The 24,835-nt window shown below is 53.3% G+C and overlaps 3 protein-coding genes across 6 annotated transcripts in view; 2 read left to right on the top strand and 1 right to left on the bottom strand.

The window, feature by feature from the left end:
• FBXW4 (F-box and WD repeat domain containing 4) overlaps positions 1 to 2,174 on the top strand; it is a 57,511-nt gene extending 55,337 nt beyond the window's left edge. The window contains 3 exon segments of the mRNA XM_088528683.1: positions 1,112 to 1,252; positions 1,441 to 1,582; positions 1,834 to 2,174. Coding sequence (XP_088384809.1) covers positions 1,112 to 1,252; positions 1,441 to 1,582; positions 1,834 to 1,950 — 400 coding nt within the window. The 3' untranslated portion in view covers positions 1,951 to 2,174.
• Positions 2,175 to 4,995: 2,821 nt separating this feature from the next.
• Positions 4,996 to 12,021, bottom strand: DPCD (deleted in primary ciliary dyskinesia homolog (mouse)). Of its 3 annotated transcripts, none has more exons than XM_088528680.1 (6): positions 11,926 to 12,021; positions 11,376 to 11,456; positions 10,595 to 10,719; positions 10,061 to 10,194; positions 6,379 to 6,481; positions 4,996 to 5,192 (listed from the first exon to the last, which is right to left on the bottom strand). In XM_088528680.1, exons 1-6 carry the CDS (start codon positions 11,987 to 11,989, stop codon positions 5,088 to 5,090), a joined length of 612 nt encoding a protein of 203 aa, XP_088384806.1. In that variant the 5' UTR covers positions 11,990 to 12,021; the 3' UTR covers positions 4,996 to 5,087. The 3 variants fall into 3 exon arrangements, with proteins under 3 accessions (XP_088384806.1, XP_088384808.1, XP_088384807.1); XM_088528681.1 differs by having other exon boundaries at positions 5,104 to 5,261; XM_088528682.1 differs by lacking the exon at positions 10,595 to 10,719 and having other exon boundaries at positions 11,380 to 11,456.
• On the top strand, positions 5,803 to 21,105 carry POLL (DNA polymerase lambda). 2 transcript variants are annotated; one of them, XM_088528678.1, is made up of 9 exons: positions 5,803 to 5,908; positions 12,297 to 12,452; positions 12,723 to 13,020; positions 13,668 to 13,836; positions 16,176 to 16,499; positions 17,096 to 17,269; positions 18,120 to 18,248; positions 20,184 to 20,352; positions 20,710 to 21,105. In XM_088528678.1, the coding sequence occupies exons 2-9, from the start codon at positions 12,338 to 12,340 to the stop codon at positions 21,072 to 21,074; spliced, it is 1,743 nt and encodes a 580-aa protein (XP_088384804.1). In that variant the 5' UTR covers positions 5,803 to 5,908; positions 12,297 to 12,337; the 3' UTR covers positions 21,075 to 21,105. The 2 variants fall into 2 exon arrangements, with proteins under 2 accessions (XP_088384804.1, XP_088384805.1); XM_088528679.1 differs by lacking the exon at positions 5,803 to 5,908 and having other exon boundaries at positions 12,292 to 12,452.
• The last annotated feature ends 3,730 nt before the right edge of the window (positions 21,106 to 24,835 follow it).

Here is a 24,835-nt window from a genome sequence, read left to right as displayed (position 1 = left end):
GTGTGATGCTGGATCAAGGAGCAGAAAGTAACAAAATAATGGGGGGGGCTGCAGGGAGCGACCCCACTGCGGGGTCCGTGCTGTCGGCTTTCAGGACCACTTCATTGTCCTGAGAACCAAGCGCCTGTCGGAGAGGGCGGCCGTGCGGCTGGGCTTGAAAAGCAGGTGCTTCGAGGGTTATTGTGCCTGGTGGTTTTGATTTAGGGGCGTGTGAGGAGGAAGAAAAGGCAGGATTGCAATAGGTGGTTGCCTCAAGCAGCTGGGCAGGACAGGTGAGATTGATGGGACAGGTGGAGTGAGGCTGGAGATGGGTTGTCCCCTCTGCTTGGTGTGCTTATGGCCTGGGGAAGGGACTGCAACCCCTTCTCCCTCCCAGCCTGCCTGGCCGAGGGGCCCTTTCACAGTGAGCTCAGGCTGGAGTTGTACATCTAGAGAGTATCTGGTTTAGAGCTTTGTGGAGATGATGCTTTTGCCCTTTCTCAGTAGGCCAGGAATGAGAGGAGGAAAAATATCATCTCCAGAGCAGCCCAGGCACGGCTGCTCCTGGCCTGCCATGAGCAGCTGCCAATAGGGTGTTTGCAGCATGCAGGTGAGTGGAGGAGATTGAGGAGAGCAGCCATGGCCTGCAGCAGAAGAGTTTCATCTATCTGTGGACCTAAGTGGCATGACCAAAATGCCAGGGATTGTTCCAGTGGGAGCTATGCTGATGAGCAGAGTCAGATAGGATGGGATTCATCAGATCAATGACTATTGCAGGTTATCTGAAGTATAGTAAGGTTGGGAATTATCTCCTGTGGAAGTGGAGCCCCATCATTCAGTACATCATTGAGGACAGTTCATTTCACCCAAGGAAGGTGATCTCATTCTGCTGGCGCTCACTTAGCCCTTGGCTTTTCTTCTCCTTCCTTTGATTCCTGTCTTGGTCAATCTTCGTGACCATTGGTGGTCTAACAGCAGCAGAGGTTGGGGAAGGGAGGCATACAGGCTTTTGCATTCTGTTAAATCACAGAAAGGAGATCTAGAGGCTCTTGTGACACCATCTCTGCTCTGGCCTGCTGCAGCAGAAGGGCTCTGTGATCTGCATGACTGTCCCTATTGTGTTTTATTGCAGTGGTCAGCTGTTGACCTGCCTAGGGACTGATTTCCACCGTGGAGCTGGTGTCCTTGATGTCTTCTATGAGACACCCTCACTTCTCCTTTCATGTGGGTACGACACCTACATCCGCTACTGGGACATACGGACCAGCACCAGGTGAGCCCGTCCTGCCAGCACAGAGGTTGCAGAGGCTCTGGGGCTGGAGCGATGCTCCTGGGTGCTCCTTGTGCCACAGCTGGCGTTTTGCCTGCTGCTGAGATAGCTCCTTTGGGCACACTGGGCCTCAGTTCCAGTCCAGGCTCTGGGTGGACTCGGTCATATGCTGGTTTGCATTGCTCTTGCAGGAAGTGCGTCCAGGAGTGGGAAGAGCCCCACGACAGCGCCCTGTACTGCATAAGGAGCGATGGGAACCACATGATTGCCAGCGGCTCTTCCTACTATGGCGTGGTGCGCCTCTGGGATAAGCGGCAGACTCGGTGCCTGCAGGTGAGGGCTGCCCGCAGGCTGGGCAGCTGCAGGTTTCTAGGTTGTGCTCTGGCAGCCAAGTGTCCACCTCTTTGGATGAAGAGGCATAAAGGCTGCTGGTGTATCTTTGGGGTGGTTTGCCATAGAGACCCTAATCTATGTGTAGGGAAAAAGCCTGCTTTGCATCTCAGTCTTTGGACTTGTGCAACTCCAAACAGGGTCTCATGGCTGAGTTCCTCCTAGGAGAGGTTAATTCTCTTGTTTTCTTGCAGAGCTTTCACCTGTCTTCACCCACCAGCAGCCCTGTGTACTGCCTCCGCTTCAGTACCACTCACCTGTACGCTGCGCTGGCATCAGCCCTGCACGTCCTCGACTTCACCACCCCATGAGGCACTGTGGCTATTTCTCGTCACCCCTACTCAGTGGAGTTGACACTTGGCTCAGGGAATTGCAGGGCAGGAGAGGTGAGAGGGGCCCCAAGGCGTCTCAAGAGATTCTTTGCCTGCCAGAAAGCTACTTTCAGGAGTGCACAAAGGGCCAGACTTTCTCCACCTCACCTGTCCTTTAGTGGAAATAAAGGCCGGTTGTCCTTTACCCTTTTTATTTTGTACAAGTCAGGGTCTTTTTTTCCCAAGCGTGTTGTTTTATTTTTCTTTCTTTTTTTCATTCTGTGGATAGAGTATTTGAGGAGCAGGTTGAGCTGGCTTTCTCCATCAGCTGTGTGTGCTGATCAGTTCAAGATCAGACAAGCTCTGAGCCATGTGAAGTAAACCTAGGTTGTGTGTGGGGTGCAGTATTTTGGCAGAAGGGGAGGTGCCTGGAGCAGGTTCTACCTTTCACCTGTGCTTGCTCTTCTGACAGCTGCTTGTGTTGTCCTCCAAACCCAAGAGCAAAAGCTGAGCTAAAAGGCAGAGCCAGCCCTGCTTTGAGCATATTCCTCCCCAGCTTGGCCATTGGGTCAGGCTATGCATTTGGCAGGGCTGAACAGTCCCGTTTTGCTAAATAAAACACTGAAGGGAAACAGAAAAGACTGTATGTGTTGTTTCGAATTCCAAAGGGGCTCTGGTGGTGCCAACTGATTGCAGAGGCTTGGATGGGCAGAGGAGGTTGGGGCTGTTTTCAGACACTGCATGTTTCTGCTGGACCTGCGGCTAGACTGTTGCTGTGTTGAAGACAGTTCTTGGGATCTTGGATTTTCACAGATGACCTGAGTGCTTGCTGCCTCAATACTGAAGCAACACACTGTCTATGGCAGATCCCAGGGAACCGATGCAGTTTATTGGGATCCTGTAGGCATATGTGAATGAGCTCTGCTCTGCTCCTTTCTGCATCAGCCTCCAGCATCCAACCAGAGCTGGGTTTCCCAAGGAGCATGGCTCCATGGATTAGTGCAGCAGTGTCTGGGGCCAGTCCTCCTTGGGGCAGGGATGTGTGATCTCTACTGGGCTGTGAGTTTGAGTTTTCTAAATATGGAAAAGAGTCTTTGTATCACAAACGGTGAGTATTTCCAGAGCAAAACTCCCACCATGGTGCTTTGCTAGGACTTTCTAGGCCAGCTGTACTATCAAGAGGTGCCTCTTGCCCTTGTGATCCACACAAATTGGAAGAATATTGGTTGTTTGGAGTTGTTAGCCAGGAGGGAGAAGAACCACCCTCCTGCACGAAGCTCCTCCTCCTGCACGAAGGCAACCCTCAATTCCCAGTGGATGTGAGATAGGGAAATAATTGAAAATTGTGGTTTTGCTGCAGGATCACATCCTTGCAAGGATCTCTTTCCAGCACAGCTCCCTGCCACAGTTCCTGATGTAGCTCTGGCACATCATTCCCCCTCGTCCCCAGCTCTCGTGTAGTTGCTGCAGTGCCACTTATTCTCCTGGAAGGTAAGTGATGGATGTGATGTCTAAGTGCCCAATGCATAGATATCTTGCTGCAAAAAAAGATGCCATTGAGATGATGGCAGAGAGAGAGATTATACAAGTCTGTGGGTAAACTGCTTTTTTTTTCTCCTAGTGTGTTCTAGATCCTCTAATGGAAGCAGGGGAAGAGAGCTGCAGAGACCAGATGTTTTGGGGAGAGTTCTCAGGGAGAGGCTGTGAAGGAAGTGGAATAGATGGTGGTGAGGGAGAAGTTCTTTACTGACAAGCCCCAGGCTAGAATGAGCTGCCATAGGTCAGCCAAGCAGGTGAACGGTGCCACTGGTGTGAGATACTCTTCCTGTGACAGCCCTGCTCGCCAGTCCCCATGGCTCCCATTCCACTCTACGGCCCATATCGGTGGGTCCTGCACTCCTGTAGCTGCTTTTACGTTATCTCTAGCTGAAACCTAGAGCTGAGTTGTAGCCACGTAGGGGTTTCAGCACTGGTGAGTAGAAGGCTGCACCTTCCAGCCTTTAGTGGCACTGGGGTTTGGGAAGCTGCCTGAGCAAGGGGGCTGGGGCACTGGCTGTGCTGAGCTCTGGTAGGGGATGGATGGTGCCCCCATCCTCATACGAGGACTTTACAGAGGGGAGCTGCAGTTACTCAGTCATTCTTCACTGCTGAGTGTAACAGAACATGCCACTCACCTGGTCCCTGAGGAGCTCTTGTTTTTGAAAGCAGACCTCATCAGGTGAGCTGCGCTGGGTACCCATGGCCTACTTGCTCTTAAGGGTGTTTAGGCAGGAGCTTTTCAGGTATGGACCAGGACGAGACAACATGCTTTAATCTGTAGGGATGGCTGGTGTGGGCTGGAGACAGTAGCAGGTTTGAGTGTGGATAAGGCAGTGCTGGGAGGGCATGTTCTCTCCATACTGACTTCACACCAGGTTTGCAATGGGCTGTGCTTGCGCCCAGCTTTGCAAAGGGTGCGTTGCTGCTACTCCTAGGCTGGCTGGAGAGCTCAGTTGCTACCTATTCCCTCTGACGTGCAAATGAGGGGAGCTGTGTTTCAGTTCCAGTACTCTGGGGAGCAGCTCTCTGCTTTGCATGTGGCATTGCAAAGAGCTGGTGGTTAAGGAAACAGCTGGGTGTCTTGTTCACCCTATTTCACAAGCTGTTCCCTGTTGAGGTCAAAGCCCTGATACTGTTTGCAGAGATAGCAGGCTCAACATGGCATCCCCCTAAGTGCACAAACGAGCACCCTGAGCAACAGCTCAGGACAGAGCTGCTTCTAGACACACCCCAAGCAGGTAATGGGTGTCAGGAGGGAGTTTCTCCACTTACTGCCTTCAGTAATGGCGGCAGAGGGAATTCTCATGGGGAACTACATAGCCTTCATGCTGCTTCTGCTCGCTGAGGATGGGAAAAGGGCTTCTGGATGAGACTGTTGTGCACTTCCTTTTCCTGTTGTAGCTTTCCACAACTCAAGGAAGGATCATAAAAGTCTGTGTAAATCAAAAGACCAAAATGAGATTGAGTGCCATTTCCTGTGGCCTGCAAAAACTCGAACTGGCTGTGTTGACAGGACAGGTAAATTTTATTACCAAAAGTAAAATAAATGCCATGAAGCTGTGCCAGAGAGCTGCCCCCCACCCCAGCCTCCTAACAGCCTACTGGGTCTTACACTCGTTGTCATCTTCATTTGCTGCCTTTATCTTCTTCAGCTCCTTCTGTAGCTCCTCTTCGGCAGCCAGGATCTCCTTTGGCTTCCGGTACTGTAGGACAGAGAGATTCCCTCAGCCTTCCTGTTAGTCTCTCATCTAAGCAGCTTAGTTCAGGCAAAGCTGCAATTGACACTATGGTTTTTAGCCTCTTTCACTTTTTTTTTTTTTTTTTTTTTTTAAAAAAAAAAAACACTTCTTTGAGGGCCAAGCTGAAGATCTGCCAGGGGAAGCTTTTCTGTTACCGGCCACCTCCAATGACTGCTTGGAGCAATGGTGCTGTCAAGCTAGGGATGTTTGCCAGGTTTTTACAGAGTTGGTTTTTTTTTTTTTTTTTTTTTTTTCAGAGCAGGCAAAATTTCCCAATTGAATATCAAGTTCTGGTCCCTACCAATGCCTCTGGAATGTCCTGGCAAGCTGTGTTTGCAGATCCCTGGTGTGTTTGATGGTTGTATGCAGACATTTTATGTAAAACATGTATTTTTTTTTTTTTTTAAAAAAAAGGCAGACAGAGAAGTGAGAGTTTCAGTTCCTCTTTTCTCCCCTCAGAGTCCCCTCACTCTGCTGCACCTTAGTGGTGGATGCAGGTGCCTTTTTGCAACGGTTTGTACAGGAGCTTAGAAGGGCTCAAGGTGCTGCTCTTGGCTGGTTTCCTCTACACTCTCAGGTCTTCCCTTGGAGGGATGCTCTCTTGGTAGCTAGCTCCTACATTTGAGAAGACAAGTTGCCACAAAAAGCATCTGCCTGCCTTTGGAATCTCTGTCCGACAGGTAAGTCTTTATTTTGCTGGCCTCTAACTTCTGCCTTGCGCATCCTTGCTGGCACAAAGCAGCAGGGATTTTAACGGTGAGAAGCCTCTCAGTGTAGCAGGCCTTTGGACTCTAACACTCACGCACAGAGCATGAGGGAGCTTTGAGAAAAGAGAGTCTTGCTGCTGCTGAGGGGGGCAGCTTGCACAGGTCTAGGGGCTGGGACACATGGAAACGTTACAGATGCTTTTCCACCTGCGAGTCACTTTGAGCAGCAAGCAGGCACCTCCTGGGGCCTGGGATGGCCTGTCCAGTGTCAGCATGCCCAGTGTAACCTCAACCTTTCAGGCTGTGTGATAGAGAAGGGGGCTCATCAATGACGCTCAGCAGATCTCCCTGCTCTATCTCACTTCTTTGTGTGTAAGAATTTTAAATTCTTTTTGGGTGTGAAGATATGAGCAAAATTCTATTCATCATAGCCAAAATCTCACCGTGATGATCAGGGTATTATTGGCATGGGTGAAGCTCAGCGCAGCTGCATCCAAGGGGAGTTGGTATCTGTCTAGGTCAGGAATGGGGAACCTTTTATAGTACCTGCATATAAGAGAAGAGACAAACAAGAAAGGTGGTGGGGTCCCTTTCTCCTACTAGCAGTCCCGAGCTGCTTTGCAAAATGTAGTCTTGCATTTCTTGCAAGTAGTGTACTAGGGTCCATTAGCTCCTGCCAAAACAGCTGTCAAAGCCCTTGTGCCCTGTGGCTGTTACTTTCCTGAGTGCTGCACGGTTTAGTGTTTCAGTCCTTCCTGAACCCATCCTTTGGCCCCTTGCTTGCTCCTGTTGTGCTTCCTGGATCACCCCTTGCTTTGGTGCCAGCGTGGTGCTTGAGGATGCCCCTGGGCTTTGAGCTCCAGATGTGACTGTCCCCAGTCACCTGAGTCACTGCTTCAGAGCTCTTCCATGCAGCACTCTTGCTGGTTGTCCTGCTGCTCTGTGCTCTCCAGCTAGCTCTCCTGGCTGCTCTTTCCCTGGTCTCTATCCCCATTTCTTGATTGCTTCTCATATCTAGGTAGCGGATAGGGAGATTCCTGCCAGCTGAACCTACCCAACCTGAGTTTCTCCACACTAAACCTTGGGCTTTACTCTCTGTGAAAGGAAGGGCTATGTTTCAGTTACAAGACACCTAGGCAGCTAAGAAGTTTCCTAAGATTTTTGCAACCAAAACCTCCTTCACCTGTTTCTGAGCTTGGCTATGACCCTTCTTTCTTACCATGACTTGACCTGTATCTACTGCCTCTCTCTGGGGCTTCATCAGCTAGACCAGCTGGTGGTCCTGCGCCCACCTAGACGCAAGGCTGGGTTTACAGCCTCTTCCTGCACTCCCAAGGGCAATCCCCTCCACAGAATTAGCCTGCAGTCAGTACTGAGGTGCCCAGAGCTGAACTGGAGCTGGCACTGGCTGCTGTCATGCCAGGAGAGTTTCCTGTCCGTTCAGCTGACTGTGTATGAAGCCCTTCTAGCTACATCTGCCCAAATTGTAGTTTATTTTCCAAGTCACAGTGAAAACAGCTACAAAGGGCAAATGGCTCTCCTGGTGCAGTGGGAGGAATGTACACAGCTTGTTACCGCAGGGCTCAAACCGTTCTGTGTTGTCACTGCTGTCGGTATTTGGAAAAGGTGGCAGACATGGATAATAAGGGAGATGTCAAAGGTTAAACAGCAGAGATTAGATGAACACAAAGACATGTTAAGGAAGTGTTAACTTCTTACCGATTAGACAAAAAAAAAAGGCAGTACACAGGAGAGGGGAGAAAAAAAAAAAAAACACTGTTTCAAAGGGCCTTGGGAGTCATCAATGAAACAGCAGCATTCTGCTGCCGCAGGACTAAGGAGAAGAGGAGAAGAATGGCTTTGGCTGGCCTCAAACTAAAATCTGTGACAAGATCAAAGGAAACCAGATCTGCCTGGCCACCCCCTCCTCCTCCTAACATTACCACTGCCTCTCACTACAATAATTGAATCAGGTTTGGCGTTTGGGGAGGAGGCTTTCTGGGTTTGTTTTTAGAGTTTAGTTTAATGGATTTATTTTACAGCAAGAGGTTTTAAGCAAATCCCACTTGAGCAGCCCTTGCCGTGGCCAGAAGGAATGGGAGTGACTGGTGGAAGTAGAGAGCTCCCGTTTCGGCTGGCGGACCGTTGATGGGTGGTTTTCCCTTCTGGAGACAGGCAGATTCTCTGCCCTCGCCTCTCACCCCATGGCCAAGAGCAGTACTGCACTCCGAGCCTGGCTCCTGGCCTAAGACCCACAGTACATATGTGAACTCACCTTTTTTTTTTTTTTTTCCCCTCCTAGTGGAAACCCACTTTTTATCCTGTAGGGAAAACTGCTACTGCTATGCTGAGAATTTACAACTGAGCTACTCATAATAGCTTAGCAAGCCAAGGCACTGCTTGCGCCTCCAGCTGGCGGGCAGCGCTGCTCCGTGGCTGCCATCCAAGGGCTGGAGAGGCTCTGGAGCTTCCTTTCTCTCCTGTAGTGATGTGCACTCTCTCTACTGCCTCCAAGCCTTTGTTGCTATCTTGGAATTAGCTGCCGAGTGGTGCCTTGCCCTGGCCAAGACCCAAGAGTAATGATCTAAGATACTGTGGAGCCTGCACCAAGTGTTCTGGTGCTGGAGTTTGTCCCTGCTCCTACTGTCAGCAAGATGGCTCTTGTCACACAGAGGGGACTTTACAGCTTTAATTTCAGAAACCCTTAGCCTTCATCTGCAGGCTGTGGGCAGCTCTCAGGTTTTTCACCTATCTCCCATACCAGTCTACAAGTGTGCAGGTTTGTACTGCTTGTTGGGGGTCTCTACTGTGGTCCAGAAAGTGGTACAAAAAGCTTTGCCAGGCAGGGCATGACCTCAGTGGGTAAGTTATACCCTTAGAGCACCTAATCAGGCAGGGCAGTTCTCACATACACCCTACAATGAATAGGACTGGAAGCAGATAAGCCTGTCTGATACAGAGTCGCTTCCTGTTATAGCTTTATGGTACCCATGTGTAGCAGATAAGATTCTCATTAACTCAGCCTGTTTATATAGGTCTCCCTACCAAATGGTCACCCTTCCTCTGTGAATCCTTTTGCACAGATTCAGGCCACCATCTTATTGGTGGAGAGCTGTAACTGCTTGCTGTTCTTGTGGGACAGATGCCTCTTCCTCAGTCTTAAACCTCCTTCTGCTTGTAAGCGTCCAGGTGTGCTCAGGTGCAGAGTTCAAGCATCCCTTTGTCCTTGCTTCTGCTGTGGTGAAACCCAAAGATTTGTGGTTTCTGCCATCTAAGGTGTTAAGTAGCCAAAGTGGAGTGAGTTCTTTGCCAATAGCACCATCTACAGCCAGCTTCGAGGAGTAGCTGAAAGGGCAGCATAAAGCTTGGAAAGTAACCAGTATGGTTTTTATCCATGATTCATTTTTCTGTATTTTACATCCACACTGGGAAAAGGAGGCAAGCAGAGAGCAGCTTGTCCATCTTTGCATATTGTTTTAATACCCCAATTTGTAAATGGCATTTACTTAGTTTCCAGTAAGCTCCCTTGTTCTCCTTCTAGTCCTTGTTCTTCCTTCCCATTACCACAGCTCATGTTTGCCCTATATTTGAGGCTATAAAATCTTTGGGGCACTGTCTCTCATTCCATGGGTAAACAGCTATGCAATGACATTGTAAAAGATGATGTTTAATAGCCATTTTTTGCTCTTATCTCAAATTCCTTCTGTAACATATTGTGGTGCTTTCTTTCAAGATTTTTTTTTTTTTAAATCGCATTTTTTGCCTTATACTACAGGATAGGTTTCTGGGGGGAGGTCTCCATGGCTGCCCACATTCCTGATACTCTACCTGTTGAATTCTGCAGCAATGTGCATTCTGAAAAATGATTACACTAGTGTCATCTGAATGCTCCATCTAGAGCAGGATGCTTCACCTTGACAAGGGTCAGCACAGAGCTGCAGGGCTTTACTAAAACCAAGTCTGGAGTGCCCAGAAGTGGAAGCTGGACAGGAGCAGACACTCAGCTGTACGCGCTGGCTAGGGTTGCTCAGTCCTTGCATACTAGAACCTGTGCAAGCACTAGCCTGGCCTCTGTGCCAGCCCACCCCAGGGGCTATGAGCAGGGGCAGTGCTCTCCTTACTGACTTCTTGTTGGTGGTCCGGACAACACAGCAGCGCTGCTCCTTCTCCACGGAGACACTGTAGACTTCCTTGGGGTAGGGCAGGTTACGGATGCGCCACTGGAAGCTGGTCAGGGTATCCTTCCTCATGAAGACAGGCTGCAGCAAATAAGTACCTTTAGTGAGGCCCCTCCAGCTGGGTCCTCTTTTCCCTAGCCCTTTTTTCTGTGCTATTTTGAGAGATTTCACACAGAGACTGAGCTTTTCATATTTCACATAGTCACCATGAAATGTTGACTGTTTCTCTACTTGAGGAAAATACAAACCTCTTAGAGAACTCCCTCTCTCTCCCCGCCTCCCCCAAAATCCAAAACAACAACACAAAAACACTACATGCCCTCTTTCTGCCCCACTCCCCCCATCAGGGATGGTTTGCAGCAGAGTGCTAGGCTGCCTCAGGCTGTCTCTTGGGACTGTGAGTGGCCTGCACTCTACCAGCTACAGCTGTAAGCACATGGCTGGGTGTTTGTAGGTGGAGTGGTGCCGGCAGCCCCCTTACATTGGAGCTGCTCTCCTTTATGAGCTCTGATTCCAGTGCTCCCATGGGAGGCGAGGTTGGATCTCCCACCTCAATCTGCCACGAGCCGAAGCCCCCCAAGGCATTCTTCTCACGCCATTTTCTACCTGTGGAAAGGAGAAAGGAGGCTTTTATTATTCTATTCTATAAAAAGTACTCCAGTGAGTTGCCCAATGCATTATGATATGCTTTTTCACTAAATTCCAGTCATTTCCCTTGGGTGTAAGTGGATTGGTTAACTGGCCCACTCCTAAAGTCAGGAACCTAGTACACATTGTTTCTCTTCTCTGCTAGTCAGTGCAGAACCCACAGGGAGTTTGCAGTAGGTGCCACATATCAGCTGATGTGGTTTTGGATAACACCCAAACAAACATTTTGCCCATCTGTGGTTGCAGAAGTTGCCAAAAAGCCTATTTCACCCCAGCACGTGCTACAACCTGAGAGGGCCATCCCACTCAGTGCCTTTGAGTCTGCTGCAAGAGAGGGGATAGCTGGGAAAGAGTGCAGCCCAAACAAGGACTTTGGGAGCACCTTAGGCCTGAGCTGGACCTCACCTACCTCCCTACAGCCTTCAGTGGAGCTTCAGCCAGAACTGTCTTCTGGGCCAGTTGGGAGCAGCTTGTCCCTAACCCACAGGTCCTTCTCAAGACCAACCAAGGCTCGCGAGCGCAGCCCCGCTGCCACGCATGCAGGGCAGCCCCCTGCTCCGGGCTCCACCACGGCAAGATGCCCCAGCCAGGGACGAGCAGAGAGCGCCACTTACTCACTAGCTGACCCGTCTTCATGTCGTACTCCTCGGCCATCTCTTTGCCATCCTCAAACAGGTAATGGACCTTCCTCTTCCCTGGAGGTGAGGCAGGCGGTGAGAGCAGGAGGCAGAGAGGGGCCCTGGCTTTATGCCCCAGTCCCTGGGTATGTGGCCCTGTCCCCTTGTCTGGGGCCCTGTCCCCAGTGCATCACTGTCTCCAGCTCTGGGGATCTGTTCCTGGGTGTATGGCCCCTCTCCCTGTGTATGTGGCTTTGTCCCCTGGTCAGGGATCTGGTCCCCCCTAGACTGGTGCCCTGTCCCCGGGTGTGGGGTCCTCTTCCCTCGTCGGGAGCCCTGTCCGGTACGTGCAGCCCTGCCTTCCTCCTACTCCCCTCCCCTACTGGGGCCGTGTCCCCTCACCAGGGGCTGGGTGCGTGGCCCTGTTCCCTTGCCAGGGACCCCGTCCCCCAGGACTGAGGCCCGATCCCGCCTGCGCGGCCCCAGCCCGGGCCCGTTCCGCGCGGGGCCGCCGGCGGGCCCGGCTCGCCGTTGTCGTTGCCGTTACCGTCCTGCACGAGCGCGGCCTTGCGCGCGGCCCGCAGCCTCTCCCGCCAGCCGGGCACCGCCATGGCGGCCGCGCCGTCACCGCGGCAACGCGCCGCCCGCCGCTTCCTCCCGCCGCCCGGAAGCGCCGCCATCGCCGCCCGCCGCTCCCGCCCTCGCTCCTTCCCCCTGGCACCTGCCCGGCGGTTTCGAGGGCCCCGCGGCGGCCGCCTCTGAAGTGGCTTCCTCGGCGGCTCGTGCCTCGGAGCCGCCGGCCTGTGCCCCCCTCCTAGGTGCTTCCCTCGGGAGGGTGACGCTGCCCCCACGGCCGGCCCGGCACTGCTTGGAGCGCCCTCGCTCTTAATATTTATTTATGTATCTCTCTGTTTGTAGCCGGCGTTGGGTGCCGGCAGTGTGAGCCTCCCCCGGGCTCCATGGAGCCGCGTGGGATTGTCAAGGCCTTCCCCAAGAGGAAGAAGGGGAGGGATGAGCCAGGCAAGAGCGTCCCGGCCAAGCTGGCGAAGGAGGAGGCCGCGGGGCTGCCCGAGGGTAAGTCTGCCTGGCCCGCGGGGTCTGCAGTGCTCCTGACCCGGGCGTTAATGCCCTTCTCCCAGGGGCTTTTTCTGGCCCAGGCGCTTTCCCTGCAGAGGCCACAGACGGAGGATTTTCTGTGTCTGGCCTTGGGCCCGTGGCTGCTGGTGTCCCCCCAGATTGCCTGCTCCTGTCGCTCCCAAGAAGTCCTGCATGAAACACGTAGCCCAGCTGGCCTGGGGCACTGTTTGTCCCGCACTGACCTCCTGCCCCCATTTCTTTCTCCAGCAGAGTGGCTGAAACCCGTCACTGCCTACGTGCTGCAAGCTGGCATCGGCCAAGCAAGGGCTGAGATCTTCCGCCAGCAGATCGTGCAGAACGGGGGCCGGGTCTGCAGCCAGCTCTGCTCGGAGGTGACGCACGTCGTGGTGGCCGAAGACATGGACTGTGATCGGGCCTTCCGGCTCCTTAAACAGCCCAAGCTGCCTCCTGGGTTGCAGCTAGTGAAGGCATCCTGGCTAAGCACGTGCATTAGAGACCAGAAGCTGCTGAGTACCAAGGGCTACAGCCTCCTTATCCCCCTCAGGTATGCAAATCCCAGGCCATCGTTCTTCCCTATGGAACCCCTGTTCCAAGCTGAGCTGCGCTGGTGTTTCACCCCTGCTCAAGATCCCTAGGCTGCAGCTTGTTACATATCCTTCGGGCATGGCTTGGAGGCTTTTCTCCCCATACAGTTCATGATTTTTGTGGCTGGTTGCTGGTCTGTTGGGTAGCAGAACTTGGGGTAGAGTCCAGAAGTGCTATCAGGAGTATTGCTGCTTGCTACAGATGCTAAAGGCACTTCTTCCCAATCTATCAGGGTAGGAAGGAAGGCTATTTTAGAAATACTGAGAATTAAATGCTGTTTCTTGATTATTGCAGATAAAAAGTAGAGAGAACTATTAGGCACCCGAGGAAACAAGGAATGGTGCAGCAGGCAGCTGTAGGTTAGGATCAAAATGTATTGGCAGAGCTTTGGAGGAAGAGTCTGAGAAGTGGAAGCTGCAGGTTAGCAAAGTGAATGGAAACTGGGTGTTTGAACCAAGACCACTGTAATGAGTTCTGTGGTCTGAGAAAGGGAAATTCATATTGGTTGTTTGTTCTATCCCAAATAATGCAGATGGATTTCCTAGGCAGACATGTGGGGGCTGAGGAATCTCTTGCTCCTATGCTAAGACATCTGATCTATGGCAGGTACCTGGAGGAGGGAGAGCTGCAGAAACAGCGACAGCAGAAGCTCCTGGCTGGCAAAGAGGTTCAGCCCCAGGCTGGGCAGGAAGCTGTGAAACCAAAGGCTGAAGCACCCGTGACGGATTCCTTACCTCAAACCCTGGACATCCTTGGGCAGCAGGAGCCAGCTGAGGTGAGGCTTCAGTACAGGCCATTCTTATGAATGGTCCTGCATGCTGCTTTCCTTGGCTAAGAGCACCCTGCAGTGCTGCAGCCAGAATACCTCAGCAAAAGCATGTGGATACCTCAGGGGATCAGTACTGGCAGGTTTGGGCTGTGAACGTGGTTACTGCTTCCCTTTGTCCCTTTTAGGTGTTCCTGACTCCATCAAAACGTTTCTAGCAGAAGCAGTCCTGGTGCTTTGCTCAGTCCAAGGCTCATTCTGGTGATCATGTTTTCTCTGCCTCTTTTGGGGAAATATTCCATATCTGAGAATATCTCCCTTTCAGGAAACTGATATTTCATCCTGCGTTCCTGCTTGAGCCTTGCTAACCTGTTCTCCACTCCCTGACAAGCACTCCCTCCAGACACATGTAGCGGATCAGGTTGCCACTCAGATGATTGTGTGTTGTGCTTTAAATATCCATGCTGGGGTATTAGTGGCCTCTGCTGTGAGTCACCCTCTCCAGACCTGATGTTAACTTTGTGTTCTCTTTCTGCATTTCACTTGATTTTGCTGATTTTTGACATTGTTTCATCTAGATCTATCTGTAGCAGAGTTACCTGAGATCTCTGAGGACTGCAGCCCTATCATAGTGCTCTAATGCTGGGTTTGCCAGCACCTTCCAAAATCACAGTTGCTGATAAATAAAACCCTGTTTCATAAACCCTTGCTGACAGTCCACTGAAAGCTCCTTTATTTTGGGCTTTCTTCTTGTCTTGAATTTGTGTGGAGGGGATTCCTTCTCACACTTACTATCCAGCATGTCATAGAATAGGCTGTTGCTTTCTAATCTCTTCATCACCTTTGCTGTTACCCCATCTTTGTCTCTGGTAACTCTGGTTAATTTAGTGGCAATCTGTAGCAAATCTTCCCCTTAAATGAAGGGTTTTTAAACTCCTGTGGGTCTCATGCCAGCTGCCTTGATTTCTGCTCACATTTACTTTAGTGGTTAGAAAGTAGCTAGAGTTTGTGTGAAACCCTATTGCTCTTTTGCTTCAAACATTGATATTTTTTGTGATTAGTCTATGCTTTGAACCATCTGTAGATACTGGAGCAGAACCTCTTGATCCAAGCCTAGGACTAAGTAAGTTTGGGGAGAAGGTAGAAAAACCACTGGATGTACTTTAAAGACATGCCAGCTACTTTTAACATTAAGCTAAAATGATAGTCAGCTGCTGTAGGATCCTGAAGCATCTTAGAAGCTTCACACATGATACAGAGCTAGTCACATTTCTGTAAGGAAATGCTTTGGCTAAGATTTGGGGAGTTTGTACGTTCCAACTTTGGAGACGTGTGTAGTGCTGGATCATATGCCCCGTAGCTGCTCTTAAGGCGCTACCTACTTTGTGGGCCAGAGTGGCCTAAGGGAGTCATGTACAAAGTTTCAAGGTGAATAAAGCTATTTTATCAAATCCTCATTCCAACTCAGCTTGCAGAGTTTATAAAGCAAGATTACAAAAAGTAAAGCAAACAAACATCCTCTCTCTTCTCCATAAAGCCTTAGTCAAGCTGACACGTTTCAGAAACTCGTAACAGGAATTAGTGCCACATGTAACTGCAGGGGTGACTTGAAGTTGCTTTCATACTACAGGAGCTCTTGGCTCTTCTTGAGCTCCGGTGCTTATACATAAGGAGAGAGGGGGACTCCAGTGAGCAAAGTAGTCTGCAAAACCTCTGTTCAGCTTCCCATTTCTATCCTCTCTTGTTTGTTACCTGAAGCCAACGCTGACTGCTTTGTAACTGCACAGAGGCATCCTAATGCTGTGAGGGTATCAGCACATGTGTACATTGGTTCTTCCTTTTGTCACTGAGGAATATGGAGTGAGTCCTTTGTCTCACTCCTTCCTCCCCCTTTTCTATTGCAGATAGCCATGGGAAAAAAATGGGCTGTGGTTATTTACTGTTAAAATTTTCAGTCAGTAACATGAAAACAGAGTAACATGAAAACTGTGATTTGTGTCATTGGGTGGAATATGTAGAGTCTGAACGTGAGAGAGGGATGTGCACGTAACAGAAGGTTTCCTGGTGGGAATAAGGGAGTCAGGAATCCCCAGCCAGAGATTTTGACTTTGTCACACCAGGCTGCTGGCAACTGCTGCTCGTTTAACCAGTGTCTTAACCTCAGTTAGGTCTCAGAGGCTTGGGCCACAGTCTCTGTCTCCTGCGTTTTGTGTGTCAGATGTACATATAGCTTTGAAGAATGCCAAGCCCTGGGGGTTGATTGGTGCCCAGGAGTACCCTGTGCCAAGGGGATGTATGTGAGGCATGCAGTTATTCTCATATGGCTACTTTTCTACTTTTCCTTAAAGAAAGTCTCTGGTGATGAAGACAGCGAAGGAGAAGATGCTGGTGTCACCCAGGGAGATCTAGAAGCACTGATTTCTGGCTGTTACCCTCTAAAATCATCAGAGGAGACCAGTGACAGCTCTTCCACAGTGGCCCAGCCTGTCAGCAAGTGGGTTTGTGCTCATTCTTCCAAGAACAAGAAGGAGAATCATAATCAGTGCATCACAGAGAAGCTGGAAGTGCTGGCAAAGGCCTATTCTGTCCAGGGCGACAAGTGGAGATCTCTGGGCTACTCCAAAGCCATCAATGCGCTCAAGAGCTACCACAAACCAGTCACCTCCTACCAGGTAAAATACCTTCCCAGGATGGTGGAGCAGGGAGGTGGACCTAGCATCCTAGCTCCGTTTTGAGCCAGACTCCTTTCTTTTGGGATAGCTTATTTTCAGGCCCTGGGAATTCCCTGCTGGGAGGGTTTTGATGGGAGCTGTGTAGCCAGTGTGAGTTGGATTCTCACTGACTGCACAGCAGTAGGATTCACACTGGCTACACAGGATTCACATGTGCAGTGTTTTCAGATCACCAAGATTTTTAAGGCCAGGTCTGAGTACCCGTGAAGTAAATGTCCCTGCACATTGGGGCTGGTGAAGATATTTTCCCCTTCCCCTCAAGCACGCATCAGAGACAGTACCTAAGACAAGATAGATCTGACTGCAGTGGTCCCGCCATTAGGTGTGTCGGTGTTTCAGTCCCCTTCTGCCTGCTTGTCTTTCTGCATTTGGCACTGAGTATGTAAGGCTGGTGCAGAGGGGACAGCAGCACACACAGCTAATCCTGCCACTTACCAGTTACTGTTTGGGGGGTAGCCCGTCCCTGAGTGGGTAACAACTGCCCAGCCTGTCTGTGGCCTTCACTTCGCAACTAACTCCTCTGGTTTCTTGTGTAGGAGGCCTGTAAAATTCCTGGGATTGGGAAGCGGATGGCAGAGAAGATTTTGGAGATCTTGGAGAGTGGACATCTGCGGAAGCTGGATCACATCAGCGAGAGCGTGCCTGTGCTGGAGTTGTTCTCCAACATTTGGGGAGCAGGGGCCAAGACAGCCCAGATGTGGTACCAGCAGGTAAGTTTAGTGCCTACACAAATGGTTTCCAGACTACAACTTATCAGACCCCTCCTGACAGCAGGAGAATTGTCGTTGCAAATAGTTTCTGGTCGCCAGTGTTCAGGAGTGGACTCTGTGTCTGGTTTTGCAGGTGAAGGCATAAGACTTGATTATGGTGTGGGGTATTCAGGGGAAAATGGAGCCCATGTAACTGGGGCTGAATTTGGATGAGTAGGGGGATAGAGAATGAAAATGTGCAGTTGAGGTGGTAGCAGCACTGCTTGGAGCTCATCTTGCACTGCTAAAATAGCGTAGCAGTGACACTGCTAAGAGCCAGCCTGGGACGAGGGCATCCTGGCTTTGAAAGCTCATGAGCCAGTTGCTGCTGGTGTGCTGGCCCAGTTGGCTGCTGTAGCTGCTGGTCACATGAGTGACTGGGTGGGCTCCTTTTCTAAAAACAGATTTTCCGAGCAGAGTTAATGAAACCTGGCTTTCTGTAGTGCTTGGTGTCATGCTTGAAATTTTTTGTCTAAAATATAGCTGTGTTCACACTGTCTGCTTTGCCTTACCTGCATTGCCTGTTTTTCATCAAGCTGTAGGAACACCATGCCTTAAGAACAGTACCCTTCTGTCAGGGCTAGCTGAGATTCAAAGCCTTTGTGAGGTGGAGATTAGAAGTGCCTGTGGGTAGTGGGATTGCTTAAATCCCCTCTCCTTAGGAACTAGATCATAAGTGATGGGATCTCTGAAGCTGTGACTAGCCTGGACTCGAGCAAGGTGGAATGTAATCCCCTCAAATCTCGGTTTAAAGCGTTTGAAGAGTAGAGTCTCAGCAGATGTCTGAATATAACGACACGGTCTGCACCAGGGTTTCCGGACGCTGGATGATATCCGCACCAAGGCATCCCTCAGCAGCCAGCAGGCCGTGGGGCTGAAGCACTACGAGGATTTCCTGGAGCGCATGTCTCGAGAGGAAGCCGCGGAAATAGAGCGGACCGTGAGTAGCTCGAGCGCAGCCCCGCGGAGCACAGCGATTGCTGGGCTCTGGTGGGAGGCTGCACGTGGTGGAAGGTGCTTTGCTGTTGGAGCTGAGCTCTCCAGCACCTCTTCTCAGTGGTACCAGGGCTCGGCACACCCTCTCTGGACATGGGCACACAAAGCACTGGCTTAGTAGGAAGGTTCAAGGAGGATGATACTTCCTGGGTGTCAGCTGCACCCCCTGCCCTGCTTTGGGAAGGCTGCTTTGGCATGGTGGGATGAGCAGCTTCCCAGCTCCCTACTCTATCCCTCGTCTCCTCTACAGTACCTGCTTGCAGCCAAGGCCCCTGAGCTGTCTCCGTGGTGCTTTTCCAAGGAAAGCTGTGAGCACCTTACGAGTACCTGTGCTCTGGCCGCCAAGCTTCATATTGGAGCAGTGGTACCCAATGACAAGCAAAGGAGATTTAGGCTACATGTGGGTGCTGCTTGCTCTGGTGGGCCACGATACTCCAGGGTCGTGGGGTGCTAAGACCACATGCCCTAATGTGAACTGCGAGCTAGGGGAGACTGTCATTGCTGCCCCCATGCTCGCTCATCACCATAGAAGCAGCAGCCAGCATGACACTGTCACTCGGCCACAGGCCCTGGCCACGAAGAATACCCTCCTGCCAGGCTCCTGCTGGGGTGTCACTCCTGTGTGCTGGATTAGCCCTTTCAGCGGCGAGCGGCCCTTTTCCCAGGCAGCCTGGGTTGAGAAGGTGGCTCTTGGGGATGGGTCTATTGTTAATTTGAAGGGATTACTGGGCTCTCCTCCATACACACGCACGCACCTCCGATCCAGGCCCAGGAGAGCGAAGAAGGGATTAGTCACTGTCTGTGCTGCCTGTCACAAGGAGATCTGAGGAGCTTTGGGGCTCTGGGCTGAGGCTGGGAGCTTTCTAGAAATCTTCATTTAAAGTCAGAAGGGGGCAAGAGCACCAGAGGAGGAGCTGCTCCGCATGAGAAAGGCCTGTGGCCTTCTTGGAGCACCTCTGGGGCAAAGGTTAATGGGTTTATCTCTTGCTAATGAAGGATGATCCCAAAGACTGACAAGGGGCTGTGGGCATGGACACAGGCTTTCTGAACCCCAGCCCCTGTGATGGGCTCATCAGTGGGCCCCTAATCATTTGTTGCCAGCAGAGTGATTGGCACAGTCATGTGGGGAATACTCTGCTGCTGCCCAAGGACCTTCTCAAGGATTTAATGAATGAAACCATCAGAACTAGCAGTTTGTGCAGAACAGGGGCTTCAGTCCAGCCTAAAAGTGGCTGCATTAAGGAAGGACCTGATTATATATAGCTGGTTGGCATCAGTTCAGTATAAAATGCTGGGTGGTTAGTGGTTTTCCTCAGGAAGCCTAGCTCTGCTTTAAAGGCAGAGACCCAGCAGGATGGGAATCCAGGTGACATTGCAGATTCTTGGGGCCTGCTGAGGAGATTTGCTCTGAACCGCTCTGTGCTTCAGGGATCTGTGACTATCTTGTGTTCAGCTCGTGCTCCTTGTGGCCAGCAGGAGCTCTGCTGTCCTGGCCCACAAGGAGCACTGAAAGCCCTCTGTCCTCCTCCTCTCCTTGAGGGTGAGGGCTCTGGCCCTACCTTGCCAACTCCGTGTTGCTTCGTCTCTCGTTGGTTGCTTCATTGGTCCGGATGACCAGTGGTCAAAGGAGAGGTCTGTTGTGTGGATTTGGGCTGGGTAGAACCTCACAGGAGCTACCCAACCACCTGTGGTTCCTGGTAGCAGGGTGGCCTCTTTCTCCACAGTTTGCTATGCTGTTTACATAGCTGCTCCATCCCCTAGAGACCCTAGAGCTGCAAGGTAGGGTAGAAGGGAGTACAAAAGTGCAAGATACTATTCAAGAGAGCGATACAGAGACCTGTCCTCAAGACTCCTCATCCTTCCCTTTCTATTCTTGAAGGTCAGACAAGCAGCCCTGGCGCTGAACCCCGGGCTGGTGTGCGTGGCCTGTGGCTCGTACCGTCGGGGCAAGCCCACGTGTGGAGACGTGGACGTGCTGGTGACGCACCCCGACGGGCAGTCTCACCGCGGCGTCTTCAACAAACTGCTCGACAGCCTCCACAGGAGCGGTAAGAGGGCCTGGGGACTGGCATGTGGTACCAAAGCAGGAGCTCAGGAGCAGTGAGGTCTGAGCTCCAAACGAGTGGCATGCCTAGAGGGACAGGCGATGGGTTGTAGGATATGTCATAAATCCTTAGAGTGCAGCAGCCTTGGCCACGTTCCAGCGGCAGCTCCCCAGCCGGCATTAAGGAGGGAGCGTTGCTGCAGCTCCACACAGCTCCTCCTGTATGGAGTTGCCAGAGCCGAGGCTGCTTTTGGGGACCCTGCAGCCCCATTTTGGGACATCTCAGTTGCTTTCTGGAAAGCTTTGGCAGGTCAGTCTTTTGTCTCTCAGCCCCTTCCCTGTGTCTGCTCCGTCTCCCCAGGCTTCCTCACGGACGACTTGGTGACCCAGGAGGACAACGGTGATCAGAAGAAGTACTTGGGCGTGTGTCGCCTCCCCGGGCCAGCCCAGCGTCACCGGCGCCTCGACATCATCGTGGTGCCTTACGGCGAGTTCGCCTGTGCCCTGCTCTACTTCACTGGCTCGGCTCACTTCAACCGTTCCATGCGGGCCCTGGCCAAGACCAAGGGCATGAGCCTGTCGGAGCACTCCCTGTGCTCGGCCGTGCCGCGGGGCCCCGGCGGCGTTAAGGTGGGCCCTGGCCATATCCTGCCTACCCCCACCGAAAGGGATGTTTTTATCCAGCTGGGGCTGCCTTACCGGGAGCCCTCCGAGCGGGACTGGTGACACTCCTGTCACCAGCACCCTCTGTCTGCTGCTTTGAAGGACACTGACTGCCCTGGGACTGTGCCGTGATGACCATGGGTTGTACCCCCGCTCCCCGTCCCCGAGAAGGGGCTGCGCAGCCGGGCGGGCAGCCGTGCAGCCGCGCTGCGGGCAGCCGTGCAGCCGGGCGGGCAGCCGTGCAGCCACGTGGGCAGCCGTGCAGCCGTGCTGCGGGCAGCCGTGCAGCCGTGCAGCCACGTGGGCAGCCGTGCAGCCGCGCTGCGGGCACAGCTTGGTGGCTTCACCCAGCAGAGGGTGCGGGCTGGGAGCGCTGCCGCCTCGTGCTGCGCTGCCGGGAGCCGTGAGGTCAGAGCCCTCTCCGTGCATAGCAGTGGAGAAGGCAGGGTGCATCTCTGTGCCTGAATGTAGCCGCCCCGAAATCCGTGTCCTGACCGTGTACAGAGGCAGCAGGGCTGCCCCTTCTCACGCTGCAGTGGGGATCGCAAGGCCCCCGCCTCGTGCCGCTGCCTCGTGCCACTGCCCTCCTCCCTCCGTCCGAGCCACTGGCACCCTTGGTGGGTCCCGCTGCGTGGCCTGGGGCTTGGGGCAGGCACAGGACCGCGCTCTGAGCTCACTGCCCCCCGGCCCCACGGGCGTCTCACTGCAGAAAGCACCCGGGGCCTTGGCTGTTGCCCCTTTCCTCTCCGTGCAGGAGGGGACGGGGGAACCTTGCGGCTCACGGAGCTGTTCTGGGGGGTGTGAATGTAACAGCACTGAATGTACCTGTCCAGACTGTGTGTTTTGTGGGTGCCAGGAAGAGATGAGAGGGTGGTTCTAATTTGGGCTAAATTTACCTTGTTTTGTACCTATGAAGGCTGGGGGTCACCTGTTCTCTGTTGATAGAGACGGGGGTTGAGTGTGTGTGTGTGTGTCTGTACTAACCCCTTTGGTTCCAGGGGAGTTACTTGGATTCCTCAGAAAGCCTCAACTAATTTTATATCCTGGAGATGAATTTCTGGAGACAAGGAGGTACTCTCAGTGCTCCATTTTGTTAGGGGTGTTGCAGGGGTTCCTGGGGGCAGAGGTGCCCTGAGGCATCTGCTGTTGGGGGGACTGCAGGGCTCCTGCTGGCCTTGCCCCCCCAGGGCCTGGTCTGGCCCCCTGCCCCACTGCTCTCCCTGATACCTGATGGAAATGAATGTCTTTGGGCTTGATGAATGTCTTGGTGCTTTGAAAATGGAAGTAAAATAAATTCTTTATTTATTTTATCGCTGTCCTTTGGTTCTCTGCCCCGCTGCTGTTGGGGTCACCACGTCTGTCTGTTCAGCTGGGCCGGCTCCCAGCCAGGGAGCCTCTATGCACAGAGAGAAGCCGCAGGAGCCGTGGGCTCAATAGGAGACAGAGAAGCAGGAGAGGGGCCAGGGGAGCCCCCAGCATGGGCAGAGACCAGGCCAGGAGGTGAGGGGACGAGGTAGGTCAGCCCCACAGCAGCCCAGGGCTCCCAGGTCACACACTGTGGCACTGAGCGGCTGCTGTGGCACCAGCACTCGCCTGGCCCTGCTGCTCCTACTGCTTTTCCTCGAGGGAAGGCGGCTGCGGGGAGCTTGAGCCTGGGCTGCCCTCTGCAAGGGCCATGGCATCACTGGGGATGTGTCCCCTCTGCTGCTGCCACATTGTCCCCAGGCCCCTTTAACAGAGCCATGGGGCTGGGTCGGGCCACATCACGGGGGCCATCACTTGTGCAGGAAGGGCCAAGGCTCCGTGCCCAGAGGGGTGGGAGGCCGGGATGCGCCGGAGGAGGCCGGGGCTGCGGTGGGCGAGGAGGCTGGAGCCGCCTCTCATGGGCTCCCACCCGGCTGCTGCTTCCCAGGAAGGGCTCCGGCTCTTCCCCCTCCCCAGCGCCCTCCTTCCTGCCCTCCCGCCTGTGCGTCTGATCATCCTGAAAATTAGAAATAAACCCAAATGCAGCTGCACCGCGAGAGCCGGGGGCGGGCGGGCAGCGGGGCCGGGCGCCCCAGCGCTGCCCCGTGCCCCTCCGCAGCAGGGGCACATGTGGGGCCTGCGGCAAGACCCCAAGGGCACCGGGGAAAACCACAGCAAAAGCCCAGGCGCGTCCCGGCAGCACTACCCTGTCCTGGTCCCTTGGTGTTGGGGGCATCCCTGCCCATCCCCTGTGCCAGCTCCAGGGTGGGAAAGGGCTTCGGGCTGGGGAAAAGGGCTGCCCAAGGGGCGTTTCGGCTCCCGCCGGTGGCACTTGATATTCATGAGTAAATATTTGCTAATGGCAGCACGGCCGGGCAAATGTAACAGAGCTGCTCCCCCCTGCCGGAGCAGGCAGGGAAATGAATATGAATTTATCATGATTAGGTGAACCCAGCAGGGAGAGCGGGAGAGAGAGGGCTAGGCAGGGAGGGGGCGGGTGAAGATGGATCTGTGCAATAAAATTAAATAAGGACACCAAATAGAGTCACTTCTCATGCGCCCGCCCGCCCTCCCGCCCGCCCTCCCTCGCTCCTCTGCCTTTGCTGATTTCTCTCTTTCCTCAAATTTATGAGGCCAATTATGAAGATGAGGTTGGAAGTTCTCGGAAGTTCACTAAATGCAAAGTGCGGTCCCTGCTGTTCCCATCAAATTAATTAAGGAAGCGCTATTGATGGCCGGGCGACGCTGGCACGGAGCGGAGCACGAGGTAGGGGCTGCTGGGGGGCTGCTGGGGGGTGACAGGCCCTGCAGGGTGTCCCTGGAGCTGGGGCGTGCGGAGCCGCAGGGATCCCTGTGCAGGCTGTGGAAGTGAGGGACGCAGCGTGGGATGCTCCAGTGCTGCTGCTCAGCATCCCGGTCTCCATTCCTGCCAACCGGGGGTCTCCACCTGGAGGCAATGGCAGGGCCACCATAATGTGATCCATAGTGTGGTGGCCCTCAAGCAATCCCTGGCATCAGCACAGCAGCATCTCCGTGGACTCAGCCCAGCTCCCTGTCCCCAGCAGTGCCACAGAGCCAGCTCCTATGGGGCAGTTCCTGGAGAAGCCATGACCAACACAGCCCCAGGGAACAGCTTTTTGGGGGAGACCTGATGTGGTCCTAGTGCCCACCACAGCCCCAAGGTGCTGCGAGAAGCCTCCTCTGCTGCCTTGGCAGCCCTGGCACTGAGCAACCCTACGGGTTTGACTCTGTGGTGCTGGTGTCATGGGAGTGCAGCATGGGACTGGGAAAGGAGCAAGTTCCCAGGCCTTTCAGATTGAGCCATATTCAAATGTCTCACTCTTTGCTTGCCTTTTGGGGGAGAATTCCCTCAAAGCGGCTCATCCATCTCTCACACAAGTGCCTCAGCACTGGCTGTGCCACAGCAGGTGCTTGAGGTTGTAAAAAAGCTGGTCTGGAGCTCCCCCAAAAGGGCCAAGCAACTGTGAGTGCCATGAGGCACCCACCTGGCACCAGAGCCCTGGCACGGGGACCTTTGTGACTGTGACGGGGAGCTCAGATGTGCCCCACGCTGCCCCCCGCGTGCCCTGCGCGGGAGCAGGTCTGGAGAAGACCCAAGCAGGGCCCGGGAGGACGTGCCAGTGCCGGCCGCGCGCGGTGGCCGTGCAGCTCAGCCTGTCCCTTTGCAGGATTTACTCCTGCCCCTGTGATCGATGGGCTCTCGTTGGGCCGGAAAACAGCACAAACAGGAGCATTTACAAACCCGCTGTCTCTCCAACAGGGCCATAACTCACGCTTGTCCGTCACCACGGGCAATGGGAGGCTGCAGCCGGAGCGCCGAGCCTTCCCTCCCGGGGCAA

This window comes from Tinamus guttatus, unplaced genomic scaffold (assembly GCF_059628265.1).
Source record: "Tinamus guttatus ecotype Peru unplaced genomic scaffold, ASM5962826v1 Tinamus_guttatus_pri_ptg000314l, whole genome shotgun sequence".
NCBI lineage: Eukaryota > Metazoa > Chordata > Aves > Tinamiformes > Tinamidae > Tinamus > Tinamus guttatus.
Note: the sequence above shows the minus strand (reverse complement) of the source record. Positions and strands in the feature narration are given on the sequence as shown.

Coding starts and splice junctions, on each gene's coding strand:
- POLL (XM_088528678.1), top strand. CDS start 12,338: ATGGAGCCGCGTGGGATTGTCAAGGCCTTCCCCAAGAGGAAGAAGGGG. Junction 13,837..16,175: donor GGCAGCAGGAGCCAGCTGAG/GTGAGGCTTCAG, acceptor TTTTCCTTAAAG/AAAGTCTCTGGTGATGAAGA. Junction 17,270..18,119: donor CCCAGATGTGGTACCAGCAG/GTAAGTTTAGTG, acceptor GGTCTGCACCAG/GGTTTCCGGACGCTGGATGA.
- DPCD (XM_088528680.1), bottom strand. CDS start 11,989: ATGGCGGTGCCCGGCTGGCGGGAGAGGCTGCGGGCCGCGCGCAAGGCC. Junction 10,720..11,375: donor GAAGACGGGTCAGCTAGTGA/GTAAGTGGCGCT, acceptor TCCTTTCCACAG/GTAGAAAATGGCGTGAGAAG. Junction 6,482..10,060: donor GTCCGGACCACCAACAAGAA/GTCAGTAAGGAG, acceptor TCTTATATGCAG/GTACTATAAAAGGTTCCCCA.